The following is a 21,994-nucleotide window of genomic DNA, read 5'->3' as shown; positions in this document are numbered from 1 at the left end:
CCCCACCCTTCACTTTGAAAATTAGCGGATTTTAGAACAAAAAAATAAATCCATAGGACACACAAAAAAGGGGCACAATTTTTTCATTCTTTTTAAAGCCCGACTCTTAGGACGGGACCGGCCGATTCGACACAGCACTGGTGGCGGGGAGGCAGTTCCCGCCACGACAGGAAAGGTAATGGAGCAGGGATATGCTCTGGGGAGAGGCTTTTTTATTAAAAAAATAAAAAATTGAGAGGGATCGGTAGATGGATTTGGCTTACACACAAAAGCAATAGTCCGTGGCTCTGCAGGACTGAAAGTGCGGGCGCGAATAGATTGTCAGCCGAGCGGGGTGGGGGGGGGGGGTGCCAAGGGGAGCGGACGCAGCTGGAGCTGCTGGGGGAAGGGGATGGTGGTGGCAGGTGGGCGGCGTGGATCCCTGAGGGCGCGCTTCTGCCTCGAGGAGGGAAAGGCTGTGATTGCGCTTATGGAGCGGGCTGTGCTAGCAGCAGTTCGTTCGCTCGCTGCCCTTGAGGTGGTGAGGCCCTGCTCGCTTACCTTTGCACCCTCCTGGGTCCAAAGTGAAGGGAGAGCCCCTGGAGGCATCGGGCTGGTGGAGGGAGGGCTAGACTTAAGTGTGGCTGGCCCCAGTGCAGGCACGACTTCACATATTTCAGTTTTATTTGTTTACTGTGCAGTGTTTGTTCGTTGCTGCCGAAAGAAGATGGTGGAGTACCCAGGAAACTGAAGTTTGTTGAGTATCTACGAGGCATTGATAAGGGCAATTAACGTTTATTACCAAGCACACACTTCTCTGATTATGGAATGACTAGTGTTAATTAGCAAACTGTGGTAGCCATTTAGTGTTTGTACCTGCTGAGTCAGTTGCCCAGGGACTGGATGGATTTGTGAGTTACTTGGACCATGTCCAGTTGAACTGATAGGAGCTTTGTAACAATTTTACAAAGCTCATTCTAAAAGTCCCATTAGAGCTTAATTTTCAAAGTATAAATGATTCTTATGAATCAAATTCTGGAAAAGGCCAAGATACCTGGATGAAATAGTAGCCACAACAGAAAATTTCTTAGATGCTACCCCTGTGGTAGCTTCTCATAATATTATTGTGTAAATGGAACAGCAGGTTATAAGGTTTGTAGTTTGCCAATATATTTATTACCAGAGCTTTAGAGTCCCATCAGGTTAGTGGGATTTTCATTACTTTTTGTCAGCAGAATAATTCCATTAAAAAATTTTGTCATGACAAATGGACTCTCTAAGATTAGTGCTTAAATGATAAAAAATCATTTTTTGCCATGTTAGAAGATAGTTTCTCTGAAGAAGACATTTGGGAATACAAATCCAAAAGAAGACTAAAACCAGTACATCCAAATAATTGCTCTGAGAATATTCCAAAATCTGTTGAAAAAGCAATAGATGGGAAAAAACAGTCAAAACGAAACAGAAATAAAAGAATCGTGGAAGCTAAAGAGAAGGTGAAGGACCCTGAAATGTGTCTTAGAGAAACAGGTAGTCAGACTTCTGTAGCTTCTAGTCAGAATTCTAGTTGTGAAGATGGTATCCAGCAGTCCCAAGGCACTCCAGGAAGGCGCTGTAGGACTCCCAGAAACAAGGTATCTCCAAAGATACGTCCAGTTTATGATGGATACTGTCCAAACTGCCAGATGCCTTTTTCCTCATTGATAGGTCAAACACCTCGATGGCACGTTTTTGAGTGTTTGGATTCTCCACCAGTCTCTGAAACAGGTAAGATTACAGAAAAGATAGTGGTCTTTAAATAGACTTGAATTAGGCCGAACATATCAGTCCAGTGAAACAAGCAATACACCAATAAACCAAAAGAGAGATGAGACACTGTAAGTATAAATGACCCTAGAGGCGAACAAGGAATGCATTTACCCTTGAGAAGGATAAAAAGATAAGTCGATGGTATAATTGTTAAGAACGTTGCAAACTTGAAAACAGTTTAAATGCATTTTATTTCATGAAAGTCTCCAAATATCTGTTATTTTTCATAAATGTTAATTGAGCACATACCATCCTAGATACTTTCACTCTGTTTACTTACTTGACTGTCAAAGACCGCACAGGGTAGGTGGTATTGACATTTTATAGATGTGAGTTCTTGAAAGTTAAACAACTTGCCATTTTGTTTTGTTTATCGAAACGGAGTTAGAGAATTATGAACATAGTCCAGTCTTCTAAATGTGGCGATGTTAGATTCATCATACCAATGTACAGTAGGAGGTACTGAGAAAGAATCTTAGATTATTAAGATTCTAATAAAAATGTTCCAGTCTGTAACAAAAGTAATGCTGTGTTTTTTACCTTTTAAAATATATAATAAATGTCATGTTAAAAATGTAGAAAATCCAACTTGGAGTATGCGGAGAATGGATCATGATGATTTGTCTATTCTAAACTTACATATACCATAAATAGATTTTTAAGTTTCAAAAAATTAAAATTCAGTAAAATAAAAATAATACTAAGTATGGCTTTCATGTTAAATATGATTCAGAAGAGATTTTATTATTAACCTCTAGTTATTTTAAAGTTCTGCATGAAGATACAAAAAAAACCTTTTTTTAAAATTTGGCATTAGCCTTTCTATAAAAGTGTAACAAGTGAAAGCTTCATCAAATGCTAGTAATTTGCTTTTAAGTGGCTTAAAAACCAGTAATAGAATTTAGAGTCTCATGGTCAACACCTCAGGGTCAAATGTCTTATAGATAAAGCCACCTCAGAGATTTTTCTTTCTTTCTTTCTTTTTACTGACCAAACTCCCTTGAATGGAATCTCAGATGGACTCTTCTTGAATTGAACTCTATAACAAATACTTTTATGATATGGTTTTAAGTTTTAAGCAATGTAATCTTCTAATTTAATATAACATCTTTTTTTTTTTTAGGGGTGGGGAGGGATCATTTTCTCATAAACCTGGAAATGAATGTACAAGGGGATATTCCAAGATGGTTTACAGAATGTTTCTCAACCATGATGATATGATGGGATTGGTTTCCAGATTCTTAAAACCTTATTATTAACATTTATTAAATTGAATTTCACATCTTAGAACAGACTCTAAATTGGCCAGGGTATGAACAGATATAATTAAGATTATTATTGTATTCAGTGTGAATATTAAATAATGGAATCCAGTTCGGTACTACAACTGTCATAATCTGTGTTGCTTGATAAGATAAAAATTGGGGTAGAACTTTAGTTCTGTGAGAAGCATACCAGTCTTCTTTATTCTTTATTGTCTGAGCGATAGTGAACTAGTGAAACTGATGATGTCGGTTTGTAGTATGTGTTTAAGAAATACGTAATGCAAGCATGACATGGATTTTGAAGGACCTCAATTGTGAGAGTTACAGGGGGGGAAAAAGGTGTTAGTATTAAACATTTTTTTGAGAAAAGATTATTTGAAAAGACATTTAAGAGTATTTGATTGAAAAATAATAACTAGCACCTTGAAAAACCATACTAGATTACTGTTATCTTATGCTGACTTTTTGATTTGTGTAAAGATAAACTATTGTCCTAAGGCCTCAAAGTAGGACTATCCACTTACGTGTTAATGTATAGTGCTAATGCAGTCAAAGCTTAGTCTGTGTTTGATCCTATAAAACTTTTTCTTTATTAAAATTTTCAGAGTGTCCTGATGGTCTTCTGTGCACCTCAACAATTCCTTCGCATTACAAGAAATACACTCACCTCCTGCTTGCTCAAAGCAGGGCTAGTAATAGTCCTATTAGCAGTCCATCACATGGGTTAGTTGGTAGTTTTAGTGAGACTAAGTCAGGCCTTCTTTGTAACCTTGAGGAAAGATGGTCTCTGTACCAGAAACAAACTGAGAACTTAAAGGATGTTTCAGTTGATCCCTTGTTGGTGACACAATGTCTAAGAAAATCTCAGTCTCCAACTGAAAGCAATAAAACGATTTCTTTTTCAACAAATATCCAAACATCCCAACAAGCTCCACAATTTGTGCAAGGTGTAAATAATAACAAACTGGTAGGAATTGGTTTGCCTCTTGCTGAAGAATTAGATAGCCAAAACAATTCAGAACACATAAATTTGCCATTGCCAAATAATGACTTTAGCGACTGTGATATCTCCTATTCTCCACTTCAAAGTGATGAAGAAACTTATGATATAAATGGAAAGCTGGATGATTCACAACCTGAACTATTTTTTACAGAAAGCTCTAAAGATGGCAGCCTAGAGGAAGATGACAACAGCTGTAGTTTGTTTAAAAATTTCCATGGTCCCTTACTGAAGGACCAGGAGAAGAGCTGCCCCAAAGCAAATAGCTTCTTAACACAAGATAAATACAATGAAGAATTGTATAAAGACGAAACTCTAAATGATCCGTCTCAACTTATTTTCCAAAACGAGGGTATTATTTTGCATCACGATCCAACAAATACTGATGGTAATTTTGTGTTGTTTCCACCTGCCTTAGCGGGGGAGCTTGCTTCTAGTTATCAAGCCACTAAAGCAAAAACTGATGAGCCAGAATTTCACTTATCTCCATCAAATAAACAGAAACAGGTAACTGAAGAATCAGCTGTTTATAATCAAATTTCTCTTCCGTTAGGGAAAAGTGAACAGTCAAAATCTTCTAAAAGCCAGGGAGGAGGGTGTCATTCTTTCCATCCAACCCAAAGTAAAGTTAGAGAATTATCAAGTAAGAACTTCAGTGCTAAGAGCAGTACCAGCTCAGTATGTTCCTGCAGAAAGGCATTAGAAGGCATGCTAGACAGTAAAGCTATGGTTTTAAATACAGAAACATTTTCTAGCACACCTACTGCTGGGAAGTCTTTGAAGATGTTGCCATCCGGTCCTAAGTGTAATGTAACACAACCTTCTACCAAGGTGATGAAGCAAATGGATATAGGTGTGTATTTTGGTCTACCACCCAAAAGAAAAGAAGAAAAATCGATGGGGGAAAGTGCATTAGAAGGGGCGGACTTAAATCCAGTCGTAAGTCCTAACGAAAGGAGATCCCGGCGGCGCAAGAGGAAAGCAGAAAAATCTCTAAGTGATTTAGAACTTGATGCAAAGGGTTTACATGAGAATTGGCAGTCTGTGGAACTTTCTGGTCAAAGGTTACAACGGCAAAGAAAGAGACGTAAAAAGTCAGATTCGCTCCAGGAAGGAACACATCAGAAGAGGTCAGATCACCTCAGTCACAGGACAGAAGCAGGAAGAGTCAATTTAAGTAAAGAGAAAGTCTTCATGAAATCATCTTCCAGCGGGCTGCACAGAGGCAACATGAAAATCCCAGCGTCATCGAATGCAGGAGAATTAAGAACAAGGACATGTCCATTCTATAAGAAAATACCTGGTAAGCTAAAATATCAACACTTAATATATGTACAGAGAATGAACTGACTTGAATTTCACGTTCGTTGCCCATGTACGTTTGTACATGAAAAAATTTTTTGTTTCCTTTGTTTTTATACTTCATCGACTTGTAACATAGAGTTTTGCATGTGTATATTTAATTGTTTTTTTCTCTATTCAGTAAAATTTTATTAAACATTCTATATGGAAGGAAGATACTATACTATTTACGTAACTATTACAGATTTGACAGACTAATAAAGATCAGCTTAATACAGAAAGAGGAAAGGCTCTCTGTAAGTAACTAATAAAAGACAGTCTCTAAGCACTTAAGAGAAATGCAAAGAGCTAAATAGCTTCAAAGAAGGAAAATGCCACAGGTTGTACAGGTCATCAGTGCCAGACATTTTAAAACCATAGAATAACTTAGTTTTTCAGGCTTTTCATTGTGGTTTTTCATGCATTTACAGATGAGTTAGTAGAAAAATGTGTGGTGAAATGAATTTTATTGTTAAACCAATAACTTCTGAAAAGAATATAAAATAAAACTGTCAAAATACATTTGGTTGCAGAAAGATTTTTTAAGAGTGTTTTATTGCTATTCTACAGCTATAATTTGTTCAAAATATTTAGAGAAAGCACTTAATGTACATCATACTACTAGTTTTGTTTTTCATAATTGTTGCGATTGATTTTCTGTGTTTTCAGTGAATTGGTATGCCATGTGTTGCTAAATCTGAATAGAATTGTGAAAGTTTGCTTTTTACTTGCATATCACTTGGATATTTCATGAATACATTTTAGAATAGCTCAACCTTATTATTACTATTACTTCTCTAAGGATTTTGTTTTTTTAGGCTTTTTTTTTCTTGCTTCCCTCCTTCTCCTCCATCCCACCATTCCCAGCAATGAAATGCAAATAATACTGATATACTATTTATCTGTTATTGTACTGCGGCCCTTTGGAGGGCCACAAACTATTGTAATATGTAAGATATTTTGGGTCTTCAATCATTTTTGTCCCCTTAGAAGCATATCACTATCACCCCATTGAGAATTCACTTTTTAGAAGTTAGCATTCTCCTTTGCTGTTTTGCAGAAGTAAAGGGATTTTGGGGCCCACTAAATATCGGGAAAATAGTCAAAGAAATAATGTTCAAAATAAAACAAAGATGTAATCGTTTTGTACCTTAGTATTTTGATTTTTTTTGTATTGTTATTCATTTTTAAAAAGCCTATCCTGGGATAGTTGGTAGAAACTGACAAGACTCATTTTCATCTTTGGTATCACCTTTTGCTGAATTAACGTGGCCTAAGTTTTAAATTATAAAGTTAAGTTAGCAGTGAAATGTGAAGATGTCAGAGGGTTAAGTATTTGTAATCAAATTGGATCTCTTCTATTTTGTTAGCTATTGCTCAAACAGCTGTGCCGGTGTTTTCATTGCAGGAACGAGCTTTACAGTCGACGCCTTTCAGTATGGGTTGGTCGAAGGCTGTACAGCTTATTTTCTCACGCATTTTCATTCTGATCATTATGCTGGATTGTCTAAGAACTTCACCTTTCCAGTTTATTGTAGTGAGGTAAGTTTTACTATTTCAAAATCTGAATTTATAGAATGCAGTGAAATTCTAAGCAATTTGGTTAAAAAAGAATCATTAAAAAGTATAAGATCTATCATTCTACTAGACGACGTATGAAAAAGCAGATACCACATTGAAATTCTAAAACGTGTTACTGTCAGTTGTTACAATAGTTTTTTTAAATATATGCTTTGTTAAATGAAAACAATAAACTAGTTTACAATGTACTAAAAAAAAACCTGAGTTTCATTTAATAGTCATTTATTGAGTGTGTAAAAAATATTCAAGGCAAAATACCTAACTTCAAGGAGCTTACAGCCCTTAGGGAACACATTCATAAATAATACCAGGATGGGATCAGTGTTGTAATAGGAAAGTGAACAGAGTGCCCAGAAGGGAGAGAAAGGAATGGTTTACACTATCCCAGTTCAGATGAGAGAAGGCTTCGTGATGAGACAGTGTGAACTAATTATTGAAAGGGGAACATTTCAATGCCTACCACTAAGAACTTTGGCTAGAATTTGACTTAATCTTCACAGCGTTCTTGAATTATCTTTTTTACAAACAACTGAGGCTTGGAGAGGTTAAGTGACATGCACCAACTCATGGAGCTAGTAATGGCAGAGGCAGAATTTGAATACAGGTCTGTCCGATACCAGAACCAGGCAGATGAAAGAGAGGAAAGCATTCCAGGTAGAGAGTGGACTTTGTTATAAAGGCACAGACATCTGGGAAATAGACCCACGGCAGCCACTTCAATTATTTCAGAATGGCTAAATAAGAGATAGGAAATAACAGGGGATAAACCTGCAGAAATGGGCAGGGGCCGGATCACAAACTGTTTGTCATGCCAGGGATAGACTTTTCATAGGTAAGAACTGGTGACAGTGTTTAAGCAGAATCGTGACAGTCATTTAGGAAGTTTTTTCCTGGCACTCTGGAGGGTTTGCATTGAATGTTAAGTGAGAGAACAGGAAGGTGATTAAGATGCTTAGATTCTAAACTAGATGTGAAATAAAATATTTAGTGTTTTGCTCTATCCCTAATAAGCACGTCCTATTTTGCAGATAACTGGCAATTTGTTGAAGAGCAAACTTCATGTGCAAGAACAATATATCCATTCATTGCCAATGGACACTAAATGTGTAGTAAATGGTGTCAAAGTTGTTTTGCTTGATGCCAATCAGTAAGTATTAAAGTTACTTTAATAATAGCCTATTTTTTTAAATATTCAAAAGGAAAACATGTTAGCATGTTTTCTTAAGAACTTTTTTCTTGGAACTAATAGGCTTGATATTTCCTAAAACTTGAGTTAAACATGTTTCTCCTTTTGGAAAAAATTAGTGTACCCCATTACAAAATCAGAGTGTAAATCCAGAGATCTTCTGTTATCGAACCCATTTTTTTTAATCCAGTTTAAATTACTATGCTTGACATGAGACTCCTTTTTTTAAAAAAAAAAAAAAGATATGTTAACATATTACTGCTGTTCTTTAAGAGATAACCTTTTGCCATTTCCTTTAATGTCACATATAAATTAGCAGCTTGTACTCCTTTAAGATATCAGAGGATTTTCTTTTTCCCTTTAAGTAATTCTTCAGTCTTCGATACGGAAGACTTGGAAGATTATTTTCTTGGAAATGTAGGTTTTCCTCTTTCCCTCATTTTTTAAAAAATTTAAAGTACTATCAGTATTCACATTGCAAAAATGCAACTTTCAACTATGCTTTTTTACTTTTCATAGACTGTTAGCCTCATGTACCTTAGAAATCGTAGATGCTTAGAGAATTCAAATTAAGACTAAATCTAGGATTCCTAAAATCTAGGCCAGCGTCTTTCTTCAGGTTGCCTTGAAGTTATTGTCTGCTAACTTTGCTGCTGTTTCATTTTTTAATCACTGGTTAGGACAACTCACGTTCTAATTTTTTTTTTTTTTGTCAACTTTATTCAGGAATAATTTACATAAATAAAATGGACCTATTTTTACTGTTTGCAGTGTTTTGATGAAAGTGCACACCTGTGTAATTCTTGCCGTGATAAAAATATAGAAACATTTTCCAAAATGTCCCTGTGCTCTTTCCAGTCAGTCCTCTGGCCTAGGAAAACGCTGATCTATTTCCTAGCACTGTGGATTAGATTTGTCTTTCTTAGGGATTCATCTAAATGAAATCATGGAGTATCTGCTCTTTTGTGTCCAGTTTCCGTTATTTATCATGTTTTTGAGAGTTGTTCATGCATTGTATGTATTAGTAGTATATTCCTTTTTATTACTGAGTACTATCTCTTGTAAGGACACACTACCGTTTGTTTATCCACTGAACTCTTGACATACCATTGATTTTAGTTTATCGACTTTGTATCCTAAGATCTTGCCAAACTTGCTCATTAGTTGTAGATTTTTTGTATATTCTTGAAAATGTTTCTGCCTGTATAATCATGTCATCTGTGAATAAAGACAATTTTGTTTTACTTTTTTACTTTCTATTTGGGACTTTTTTTCCCCTCTCCTCTTTATTGTACTGGCTTACACCTTTAGTACAATGTTGAGTAGGAGTGGTGAGAGCAGACATACTGCCTTGTTCCTGATCTTAAGAGAAAAGCTTTCAGTGTATCTATTGAGATACTTATGTAATTTTTCTCCTTTATCATGTTAACATGGTAAATCGCAATGATGGACTTTTTTAATGTTAAGCCAGCCTTGCATTGCTGTGATAAACCCCACTCGGTCTTCATTTTATTACCTTTTTAAAAAATATGTTGGATTTGATATGTAAATATTATGTTAAAGAATTTTATGCCTTTTCATGATGGGTAATTGGTCTGTATTTTTTATGTTACTTTTGTCTAGTTTTGATTTCAGGGTAATGCCAGCCTTATGAAGTATTCCCTTCTGTATTTTCTAAAAGATGTCCTGTAGTATTGGTATTATTTCTTCCTAAAATGTGTAATAGAATTTCCTAATAAAATCATTGGGGTCTGAAGTTTTGGGACAGGGAGGTAAGGGGACAGTTTTTATTACAAATGTAATTATTTCTTGTACTTTCTTAAAATTCAAAATTAAAGTTCCTTGTACTTTGGCAGTAATTTCCAAACCCCATTGTGTCAGGGGTCCCCAAGACCATCTTTAAACTCAGTGGTTCACTAGGGGGACTCACGGGACTCAGCAAAACTGTCAAACTTGTGGTTACATCTTATCACAGATTAAAATTAGCAAAGGGAAAAAGCAGATAGGAGTGAACCCAGGAGAAACTAGGCACAGTTGCCAGGTGTCCTCTTCTAGTGGAGTGGCACAGACGTGCTTAATTTTCTCAGCAACAACGTGTAACAACACGCGAAGTGTTGCCAACCACGGACGCTCACCAGAGCCTCGTTCAGGGTTTTTATTGAGGACCAGTCAAGGATGCATGGACTACCACGTGACTGACCTCAAGCTACTTAGACTCCTTACAGAAAAAACTGCCTGATGATACTGGTAACCGACACATGGCCCAGTGCTTCAGGCTGCAAAATGCGCTCTTATGGGCGGAATATTCCAAGCACTCAGAACTCATCTTCCAAGAGCTGGTCCTAAAGACAGGCCTTTCCTGGGAATGTGTGCCGTTTGAGCAACCCAGGCCTACTGAATTAATCCCTCCTGGCACACCAATTATTTTTATGATGTAAATTTCCTTAAAGGGCTAGATTTTCTATAGTATAATGCTTGTGATCATTGTGATCAGCTAATAAAGTGTACTAACTCGATATTGAAATAAGTACTCTTCCTTTCGTTGCTTTGCCTGTGTTAAGAATGTTTTTGACATGTTTGTGTTCAGCTGTCCAGGTGCCGTCATGATCCTTTTTTATCTCCCTAATGGTAATGTCACGTTACACACGGGAGACTTCCGAGCAGATCCCACCATGGAACGTTCTCTTCTTGCTGGCCACAAAGTCCACACGCTTTACCTAGATACCACGTAAGAGGGGCTTTCTTTATGTGCTGCTTTTTCCCATGACAGCATTTGCCCTGTGTATTATGAATAATTGGAACATTTGCTTAGCTAATCAAAATGATGGCTTTTGTCAGTGATCATCTCAAGGCTATTTATCAGAGGGATGCTGTTTAAAAAAAAAAAACACCATTTTCTTAAGGACAAAGTTGGGATTACATGTGTTAACTGACTATAGCTCTTTTTTTTTTTTTTTTTTTGTAATTTCCTTTTGAAAATATGGTTTGAGAATCCTATTATTGAAACAAGGAGGAAAAATTGGAGATCCGATTTTAGGAAATCACCTTTTTAAGGTTATCCTTTCAAGATATCTGTAACTTAAGTATAACTTAAAACTGAGGCCAAAATATGATTCTATTTCAGAGTATTCAGAATTTGCGCTTTTCTCCAAAAGATAATTCATAAATGACAACTTTGACTTACTAAGTGCTATAAACATAATGGTATAAACCAAAATTTTTTTATTATTATATTAAAATACCTCAGCAATTTGTTACAGATTATGTTACCTATTTCAGCCTGTTTCAAGGAGAAGTGGGTTTGTATGGCATCTTTTAGTAAAAGATGGTCTTTTCACATCCAATTTGCTAACACTAGCTAATTTTTCCATTTTTTAATGTACATATTAAATACTAGAATCATTAATAAAATAAGTTTTTAAAAAAAAAAAACTTTTCTTGTTACTTAGTACTATTCTATATACATTTCTGAATTTCTTTTGGTTTTTATACTAGAAAGGACAAATTTATTTATGTATAGTGGCTGACCAGCAAAACAATTTTGAAAATTGGGAAAATGTTTCTTTGGTGTTTGTACTTTATGACTTTTTTAGTGATAAAACACTTGATTTTCATTTCAAATATATATAAAGTTGCCTATATATATATAGTGTTAGTTTTTCATCAAGTGTTATTATTTTGAGGTAGACCCAACTGGATTTATTATATTCCTGTACTGCTGTATATATTTCTCTATCTCCTAAGAAAAGAACAACTATGTGAATATTAACTGTTTGACTTAAAACTACATTAAATTCATGTTTTATTTCATTATTTTAATAATTTTCTTTACTATATTAGACTTTAGTCCAAAAATAATACCTATTAATAGTATTTTATTTGATAATGATTTTAAAAACTTAAAAAAAGATATTGAGGTTTATAATTCACAGCTAAAAGAGTTGGCTGGCTAGAAATATACTTGAAGAAAAAAGGCAGGTTTTTTTTTTTTTATTCGAGGGTGCTAAAAGAAACAGTGAAAAAAAGTATACTGAAAACGCATACTTCCATCATAAATTATCAATAGCTGGTAAATATTTTAATCATGGGCAATGAGATAACTCGCAGTGGTGTAAGTATATAATACTGCTGTTATGTGTAATATTGCTAAAGCTTATTTTCTAAAATAGCACCCAATTTAATGCTATGGCTTTCTTGTTGCTCTTTTTAATAAGTACTGCATTTCCGTATTACAGATACTGTAGCCCAGAATACTCCTTTCCGTCTCAGCAAGAGGTGATCCAGTTTGCCGTCAACACTGCCTTTGAGGCTGTAACTCTAAACCCACGGACTCTTGTTGTCTGTGGCACTTATTCTATTGGAAAAGAGAAAGTCTTCCTAGGTGGGTGTTAGCTGTATCTAATTTACATTAATATATTATAAAGATCAGCTTCTCTTTGCATAAAGCCCTGTCAGTCTCGATTCTTGTAGTTGATATTTATTTCCTGAAATGATTCAATATTACCTTTGAAGTTGAAGGAAAATTTGATACAGTCTGATTCATTTAAACTTTGAAAGGCTTAACCTAGTGGAAGCGTTTGGTAAGTGTGCTTATGGCAGCCTTTATACCTACAAAATGTTTATAGAGCAAATGCCCACGCTACATTAGTAGTTAAATAAACTTTGAAAGATGACTAGTGCATAGTTGTATTATTGCATTCTTTGATGAAAACCATCAATTCTTAGAGAATCATTTTCATTTTGTTCCTAAATGATTTTTGGATACGTTAACTATAGTTTGTCTACATTACATAGTTTTGTGTTATTTCCCACAGTATTTTCCATTTCTTCTTAACTATGGTCACATGATGTCAAACATTAAGACATGCAATGATGAAGCCAGGGTTTTAACTCCTCTAAATTTGGTTTCTTCCCTCCTTCTACCCCTTTCTATACATATTTTGCAGTTTTTAAATAACTAGGTTTTTAAAAATAAATTTCTTGGTTTTCCCTTAATTTATTCCACACAACCAACAAAATTATTCAGCCTTTTTGTAATATTATGACAACGTAAATGTTTTAAATTTCTTTTTATTTGGTAATAATAAAAAAATTTCTTTTTATTTTAAAATTTAAGTTGTAATTTTATTATTTTTCTTATAAGCTGTAATTTTACTATTTTTAACCTTTTCCTTTGCCTACAGCCATTGCTGATGTTTTAGGTTCTAAAGTGGGCATGTCCAAAGAAAAATATAAAACATTACAGTGCCTCAGTATACCAGAAATTAATTCCCTCATCACTACAGACATGTGCAGTTCACTGGTTCACCTTCTTCCAATGATGAAAATTAATTTTAAGGTAAGCATTCAAGAGGTAGGTATGTCTTTTGAGATCGAACTAGAAAAGGTAATCTGATGATCGTAAACTAGAATGCCATTTACCTGCATTTAATGTAGAAGAATTCAATTGTAATGAAATCACCTACGGTAAACTTTGCCCTAGAAAATTTCTTAAGGGGAATTTAAAATGTTAGTTTTTCATGGGTGCAGCTCTGTAATAATTCAGATGCCCACCAGGAGTTTAGAAACTAGAGAACTGACATAAGGGAAGAAGCAAAGGTGTAGAAAAGCATACACCTGTCCAGCCATTCAGACCTGTTCTTAAGATCGTTTTCCAGTTCTTCCTGGATGAGTGGAGAAAGAAGTGGAGAATTCTAAGAAGTTCTTACTTTTCTTCAGATCTATTCTGTTTAATATTAAGCCCCTATAATACTGATATCTGTTGGAAATTTACTGGCGAGAATTAAATAAAATACTGAAGCGCATCCTAATAGGAAGCTCTAGTGTTAGTTCTGAGGTATAAATTAAGATACGTAAGACGTGGCTTCACTGTGATTCAGAGGGCTTATTTGTCAGATTTATTTATATACCCAGATTTATTCCATTTGCTGACATTTTGACACCCAGCAGTGGAATACATCAAACCCGTGTATTAAAAACTATTCAAAATATATTGTACATAGAAGATGTATTTTCACCCTTGCTCTGACATCCGTGAAATAATTTTTATGGAACTTTTTGAAATAGCCTACGATGCTGATTACTATATCTATCTTATAAATAATAACACTTATATAAAGAGAATAAATATTAGAGGTTTATCCCTTGAATAAGGAAATTCTAACTGCTGTAATTACTCCTTCATGAGATTAAGGTAAAATTTTTATGGCCTATTTTCATGGGTATATAATTCATAAGAGATTTGAGGGATAATCAGGTCAGAATTTTGTCCATTGGTGTTTTAGCCAGCCTTGCAAACTTATTTTAAATTTGGGAGGCATCCAATTTGTGTGGAGCTAATGAGATGTTGATTTATCATAAAATAAATACAAATATCCCAAAGAAGGTATAACATATTTTTATTATTTTTGTGTTAGTTTTATTTCCTACTTAGTTTGTTCTATTTGAATAAATCATCCATTTAGGAGGACAATGGGAGTGGAGAAGTCAGAGTATTATGGAAATGAAAGGACTATAAAGCTTTTTAAGAAAGTGTTTAAAGATGCCATATGTTGCAGAGAGGTCGTGTGAGGAAAGAATGGCAGTTTGACAATTAGAATATCTTTGGTGACCCGTACAAGAACTGATTCAGAGAAAAGACATTAGAGGAAGCCAGACGGCAGAGGGCTGAGGAATGAATGAGAAGGTATTCAGATGACCACATGGATGAGAACATACACAAATGGCCAATAAGCACATGAAAAGAGGCTCAATATTGTTAGCCATCAGGGACAGCAAATCAAAACCACAGTGAGATAGCACTTTACACTTACTAGGATAGCTATAATAAAAAAATAAAAAAAAAGAGGGCCAGTCGTAGGTGAGGACATGGATAAATTGGAAGCCTGGTGAAATTGCAAAGTGGTATAGCCGCTATGGAAAACAGTTTGATGATTTCTTTAAAAATTAGACATGGAGTGACCATATCACCAGCAATTCCAGTCCTAGGTATGTGGCCAAGAAAATTGAAAGCGTATGTCTATATAAAAATTTCTACACAAATGTTCATAGTAGCATCGTTTATAATAGCCAAAAAGTAGAAACAACTCAAATGGCCATCAAATGATGACAAACAAAATGTGACATGTCCATAAAATGTAAATATTATTCAGCTATAAAAACGAATGAAGTACTAAACATACTACTATATAAATGAACCTTGAGAACGTTATGCCAAGTGAAAGAAGCCAGGTCACAAAAGGCTGTATTTTATGTGATTCCATTTATATGAAATGTCCAGAATTGGTAAAACTGTAGAGGCAGTAAGTAGATTACCGGTTGTCAAGGCCTGAGGAAGAGGGAGTGGAGAGCGATTGCTAACGGGTACGGTGTTTCTTTTTCGGGTGCTGAAAATGTCCTAGAATTAGATAGTTGTGATGGCCATACAACTGAATATACTAAAAACCGCTGAAGTGTCTTTCTCAAAGACAAAAAATAAAAATAAAAATGAACGAATGAACGAATGGAAGGCGGACGGGAGAGAAGCAACATAGAGCATGGCCGTGAAGAGGAGCCACATGTGTTCACAGCCAGAGGGAGGTGCTCAAAAGGGAGTTTGTTTGTTAGCTTGTAAGAGGTGAGGCTTTTTACACTGTGAGTGATATGGAGAAATTGAAGATACATGAGAGAGGAGAACAACTAATGAAGTTAACTTTCTGAGAAGGATCTGGAAATAGAGGTAGAGGGCTTCTTCTTCCTCTCTGACAATTCCCTTGCAACATATAAATTTATAGATTGTTTGTACACATTACTTTCTTTCAGAGATCATATATATACAAATCCACACTTAAGAATTAAATCTTCAAATAATAAACCCAAGTACAATTTTTTTATCCAGGAAATCAGATCAGTTTTAACATCTCAGAAGCGTTCATTTTGAACCTGTTTGGTGTTTTCGTTGTTTTTGAAAAAGGAATGCCATGAAATCATTGTCTGTTTTTTCTGTATTTGTCATCTGTTGACATTGCCTTCAGGAGACCTTCCCCTTCCTCCAATAAAGTTAACCAGATGTTAATGACATTTTTGATGATTTCTTATCTTCAAAACACAGATGGAGCAGAAGCTGCTGGTTACCATGAAGCTACATTTAGCTTGTACTTGAAGCTATTTTTTTTACCAGCCAAAAATAGTTTTGTTGCATTAGAGCTAATGACTTTTTTTGAACATATAACCTAATACAGTTTCCAGGGTTTCTAAGACATGCTTGAAAGCCTTAAAAACCCTGTGAGTAATACCTTTCATGGTATTTAATTCAACAACCCAAGTTTGTGTATATAATATAAAGTTGACTACCACCCCAATTTAAACCTGATTCACCGAATGTGGTAAAACATTATGACAATAATCTTACAGACGATTACTTGCATACTGAAAAAAAAAAAAAAAAAGTAGTCCTAGTGGCATATACCGAAAGCGTTTTCATCACAAACTGGTTGCCAATAAACAGGGAGACAAAGCCATGGAACTTTGTACTGAATAAATCAAATTACCCATGTTAGTAGTTCTCCAGTTGTGTGTGGTTAATGAATGACCTAGTGGCTGTTGGCAGACCTTTCTGTATGTTTGGCTTATGTGATAATGCCGTATGTTTTTGTTTGTGGCACAGGGTAATGGTATTTTTGTGGTAACTAATTTGTCTCGTGAAAAGCAGAAATTACTTCTCATTTAATTCTAAGTATTTTTGCAGAGACAAGTAAGAATGGATAAGTTCGACGACCTATATTGAAAGTTGTGGTATCACATGTATAATTGCTGTAAACCTCAGTTTCCTATTTGTGAGGACAAGGGGAATAGGATTAGTAATTGAGCAAGTAGCATTACGTTAGCTAGCGGGAGGTCAGTAGTTGGAAAGAAATATGACTGGTAAGAAATGACTAAGTATTCTTGTATTGACTTCAAATTAATAAAAGGTCATTGTTTGATACAAAGAGAAATGATTGTTATTCATCAGTGAAATATAAATATCTGATAAAATGTTCAGCCTCTTACTAGGAATCAAAAATAAAACAACAATGATATTTGTCTTCTAGCAAATGACATTTTTTAAAAGGTATTTCTCTGTTGACATTCAGAGAAATTGGCACTCTCATCCACTTGGATAATAGAAAAAATTAGGAGTTAATCCTTTAACTCAACAATTCCATTTTTAGGAATTTATACTAAAAAATAAGTCCTTTGTGAAGAGGTCCATTTGTAAGGCTCGTAGGTGCTGATGGAGAAATAGATGATGAGAGTTAGAAAATGTTAAAAACGGGCAGATGGTTTCCATGGGGGAAAAAAAAAAAGACTCAGAAGGTAGGGTTTGCAGACTGTCTCTCCCTTAGGCTGTAAGCTTCCAGAAGGTGAAGGCCTTGTCTGTTCTCTACTACTCTGATACCAGCACCTGGCCTTAATAGTGGAGCAGATATTTACTGCACGAGTGAACAGGTAGATGGATGAATGGATACCAGCATCTTTTAGATAATAGTTCAGAGAATGTATGACTTAGGAAGAAAAAGGAGACTTTTGGAAATCCAATATGACACTATGTGCAGTTCAGGTTTTTTATTTAAAATAAAACTAGAGTTTTATTATAAATTTACACGAAGGCTTTGTAACTTTTTGGGTTTAGGCTTAAGACCAAAGTGTTAGACTTTTTTATATCCCTTGTGCTGTTATTATCTTCAATTGGATTTCTTTTATCTTTCAAAGATTGAACTTTGGTTATTGCATTTCTAAGAATTTTATCAAATGTCATCATTCATAATGACTTTAGTTTGGAAAGTTCTATATCCTATTCCTGATTCGTTAGGGAAGTACCTTACTTCCAATTGTAGCAGCATGAAAAGTTTTAGTATTTTCTAGTTTGTATTTAAAGGTGGAAAGAATACTTGAGGCGAGTATTTCTGTGCATCCTTAAAATGTATGTCTTTTGTTGAGTACATACAATTATTTCCCTCTTACTATCCATCTGTCGATTCTCTTTTGGTGTAATGAGTGGGGATATGTTTGGATTAATGTTTGCCAGTGGTAATAATATTAGCTGTAATAGGAATTCTGTTAAATACATACTAGTATCTCCAATCTTAACATCCTCATGGTAGTAGGATTTGGAGAGGTTTTTTTTAGTAGCTATCTGAATTGTAATTTTTTAAATACACAATTACTTATGTTTAAAGTTGCCCCTTCTTTTTTTAAAACATGTACTTAAGCATATTTAAGTTTAGATAAGTGAAGGGGGAAAAGATTTTTTTCCTAGTGACTTTATGTATTTGGAAGCACGAGCTAGATCGTTGCAAGCTAATGCTTACCAAGTGGAAACTCTCTGGGACTGTGCCGTGGACCATCTTTAATCATTCTGTTTTATTCCACATAACCCGTCTTCCCTGAGCATTAAATCAATATCCTATTTTTACTTACCAGGGTTTACAGAGTCATTTGAAGAAGTGTGATGGGAGATATGATCAGATTTTGGCGTTTCGACCTACAGGATGGACGCATTCTAATAAGTTAACGAGTATAGCAGATGTTGTTCCCCAGACCAAAGGAAACATTGCAATATATGGTATAACTATTAAATTTTCTCACTTTTAATGTTTGTAATTACTTTACATTTTTAAGAAGGGCCGGAAAATTAAGATGCAAGAAAAACAGGCACAAAAGAATCTTTAATAATTCAAGAGTTTCAAATCGCTCTGTGTACTCTAAAACCTATTTCTTTAATGCATTGTGAACTGATGTAAAGGAGTATGATCATAGTAAATAGATATAGCTAATACAGATCATTTGTTCGTGACCAGTGTGATACGTAGAGGAAATTGTAGAACTACTTGAAGGGGGAGGGTTGGCACCACTGTGTACTGGAAGTTTAGATGACACTTTGAAACTGAGAGAAGACAATGGATTAGAGATGGTGACAACCAGAGTTACAGGCGTGAATGTTTTCATTTCTCGGAGGACGTTTACCATTGTCCTCAAAAATTGGCTTATTACGTGAGTGGCTGATGGAAACAGTTTTGACATGTCTCTAGTCTGGTGACTTTCAGCCTCTAAAGACCCTCGTTCGCGCAGAACTGGACCCTCTTTTCACGGTGGTACTTGATCTTCAGTAAGGAAGATCAAGGGATTTTTAGGATTTCATTTTTTTCTTTTTGCTTATTTTTTATGTATGCAAAGCTCGGGCACTGCAATCGGCTTACTTGCTCTGGAGATCAAGAGTCTCCAGCTTATTGTTCTTCAAAATTTACTCATATTTCTTCCATGATTTTTTTTTGAAATTCATAGCTGAGCTAAGTGCTTAAAGGGAAGAATTATTTAAAAAGAAAAGCCTAATTGTAAATAAGGATCTATGGAAATACATATTATTGTCTACAAAGAAAATAGATTTTTTTAATGTTCAAAGCATTCATATCATTTTAATGTTTTATCCATAAAATAACAATTTTTTTAAAATCAGAAATAAAACATCAAGGTTTTTTGACAAAAATTCTCCGGATTGCTTTCCTTTTCTCCTTTATTTTATTTTGGACTTGTACATTTAAAAAGAATTAATTCGATTTTTAGTAGGCAATATCTTTTTTTGTGTGTTCCAGGTATTCCTTATAGTGAACACAGCAGCTACCTAGAAATGAAGCGTTTTGTTCAGTGGCTGAAACCCCAGAAAATCATACCTACCGTGAATGTTGGCACCTGGAAATCTAGGAGCACCATGGAGAAATACTTTAAAGAATGGAAATTGGAAGCTGGATATTGATGTTACCCGGAAAAACTTAGGCGTATAGTTTGTTAGTAGTTTAATTTTTAATGATACGAAATATACTTTACGTGCAAAAACTCATGAAAGTCACACATTTAGCTTATTTTCTTATTTACATTTAAATAATGTGTTCATGGTGCTGAGTGCCTCTCAGCATCATCAGTGATAACGGAGACTGGTCTCCCTAGTACCCTTAATTCTTGCCCCTCCCCATGGGGGCAGTTATATTCTGCATCCAGCCTTAAAAGGAAATAAAGGTGGGTTCGGGGACCAAAAAGATTCATGATAATGGATAACTAGATTGAAAACATATATAAGTAATTATGTATCTTTGAAATTATTTAATGTGGGGATATTTTTATGGGATAAAACTTTCATATGACATGCACATTTAAATAAAAAATTAATCTTAAGTTTGCTGTGTAATGTCTGGTTTTTAGGATTTATAACGTGCTTTTCATGCAATTTTATAAATTTCGATGAAAATAATTCAGCATTTGACTCTGAAAAAGATGACTCAGAGCCTAGATAATAACTCAATAAAGGATGGAGGAAATTTTGCATGAATGATGTTTATCTGAACTATTTACTCAAAATATCGAATAACAAAGTTTAGATTGCTGTATTTTTTTTTAAAAAGTGAGATTATATAATTTCTTCATGAATCTTGATCTCTCCAACACAGATTAAATACCTTATCCAAAAATGAAAATTTTAGGCCGATGCATATTAAAAATGTTTTTATGGAGTTTAAGCTAGTATGATGTGTATTCTTGCATTACCTCTAGCAATGAAATTAACTTAGGACTTCTTAATAAATGCTTTTATGGAAAATCATGTTCAGTAATGATTTCAGTCACCAGGAGGATATTATTCTCCATGAACTTTATTTTCATAAGCTTGTATTTTGCATTGTATGGAGGTAAGGTCTGTAAGGATCACATTTAGGGGAAGAAAAGCTTTTAGGGGCACAGCAGTCATAAATCCAAATAACTGTGTTCTCAGTTGACTTTATTTACACATTTAAAATATTTTGATTTGGGCTTGGTGCCTTCAGCTTTTTATGAGTTATAAATTATGAGTTACAATTATAAAAACTATATATTCTATTTATCACAAAGAGGAAATGGTCAAGTCATTTAAGGTCATTTTATTTTTGCTAGAATTATCATTTTTCACTAGTAAAAAGATTTTTCATCATTTTGAAGGTTTTATTTTGAAAATCCAGTCATGTTATTTAAGAGCAACCTTGACCTTTTTAATCATTTAATGCAAACACATCTTTCTACACAGCACCATTTATGGTGGCTTGGAATGATTTTATTTCACTGCTATTGCCGCAGAATATGCAAAACCTCATTTAGGGACCATCCCAAATAGTTTTATAAATAAGTCACAGTCATAATCAAACTTTCCTGGGCTCTGTTGATAGCTGTATATGAGATTTTTAGTTTCAATACCTAACACTTTGGTAGGTTAAAATTTTCAATTTTAAAGTGGAATAGAAGAAAAAATCTATCAACCCAAAATAAGTGGATGATAGCTCTTGAGCATCCCAAACCTGTGTAGAGAAGAAGTAGAACTAAGCCAACATAGGGGATAATGTTTTACCATATATGTATTTGGAACTTTTCAGGACACTTCCTTACCATCTTATCTGACATTGAACATTGAATTACCAGATGCAGTGGTAACAGGTGGATTTCAAGTTCTCATGACTTTAATAGGAAAATATTTTCCACTCGATGTCAATGTCTTTTGAATCTAAGTGATCTAACACTTCATATTTATAAACTTTGCTTTTCGGAACAACTAATTTAAATTAGTTAATATAACTTTGTTCAGTTATTCAGTTATATTCCTGTGAATGCATTTAGAATTTCCATATTTGGTCCTGAATAACCATCAGTAGTAACTAGACTAAGGAACTAAGAAGAGACTCATCCTCAAGGACCGGTCCAAAAATGATCTGTCTTGAAAGGATCGATAGTGGCTTGTAACGTCTCTGGTGTTGGTACCGATGTTAGAAAAATTCCAATGAAAAAGTTATTTGAAGCAAG

At 34.7% G+C, this 21,994-nt stretch overlaps 1 protein-coding gene across 2 annotated transcripts; it reads left to right on the top strand.

Moving 5' to 3' along the window:
- The first annotated feature begins 23 nt into the window (after nt 1–23).
- DCLRE1A (DNA cross-link repair 1A) lies at nt 24–20,347 on the top strand. 2 transcript variants are annotated; one of them, XM_016146364.2, is made up of 10 exons: nt 24–175; nt 681–1,746; nt 3,659–5,356; nt 6,803–6,936; nt 8,004–8,122; nt 10,749–10,889; nt 12,397–12,542; nt 13,345–13,499; nt 18,602–18,743; nt 19,771–20,347. In XM_016146364.2, exons 2-10 carry the CDS (start codon nt 1,296–1,298, stop codon nt 19,929–19,931), a joined length of 3,147 nt encoding a protein of 1,048 aa, XP_016001850.2. In that variant the 5' UTR covers nt 24–175; nt 681–1,295; the 3' UTR covers nt 19,932–20,347. The 2 variants fall into 2 exon arrangements, with proteins under 2 accessions (XP_016001850.2, XP_036078078.1); XM_036222185.1 differs by lacking the exon at nt 24–175 and having other exon boundaries at nt 407–1,746.
- The last annotated feature ends 1,647 nt before the right edge of the window (nt 20,348–21,994 follow it).

The sequence above is a fragment of the Rousettus aegyptiacus genome, unplaced genomic scaffold (assembly GCF_014176215.1).
Source record: "Rousettus aegyptiacus isolate mRouAeg1 unplaced genomic scaffold, mRouAeg1.p scaffold_m13_p_6, whole genome shotgun sequence".
Lineage (NCBI taxonomy): Eukaryota > Metazoa > Chordata > Mammalia > Chiroptera > Pteropodidae > Rousettus > Rousettus aegyptiacus.
The sequence above is the reverse complement of the archived record's forward strand: the minus strand, read 5'-3'. Positions and strand labels throughout refer to the sequence as shown.

Excerpts from the sequence above, each read along its gene's own strand:
- DCLRE1A (XM_016146364.2), top strand. The coding sequence starts at position 1,296 with ATGTTAGAAGATAGTTTCTCTGAAGAAGACATTTGGGAATACAAATCC. Across the intron at positions 8,123-10,748 it reads GTTTTGCTTGATGCCAATCA|CTGTCCAGGTGCCGTCATGA; the intron begins GTAAGTATTAAA and ends GTTTGTGTTCAG. Across the intron at positions 10,890-12,396 it reads ACGCTTTACCTAGATACCAC|ATACTGTAGCCCAGAATACT; the intron begins GTAAGAGGGGCT and ends TCCGTATTACAG.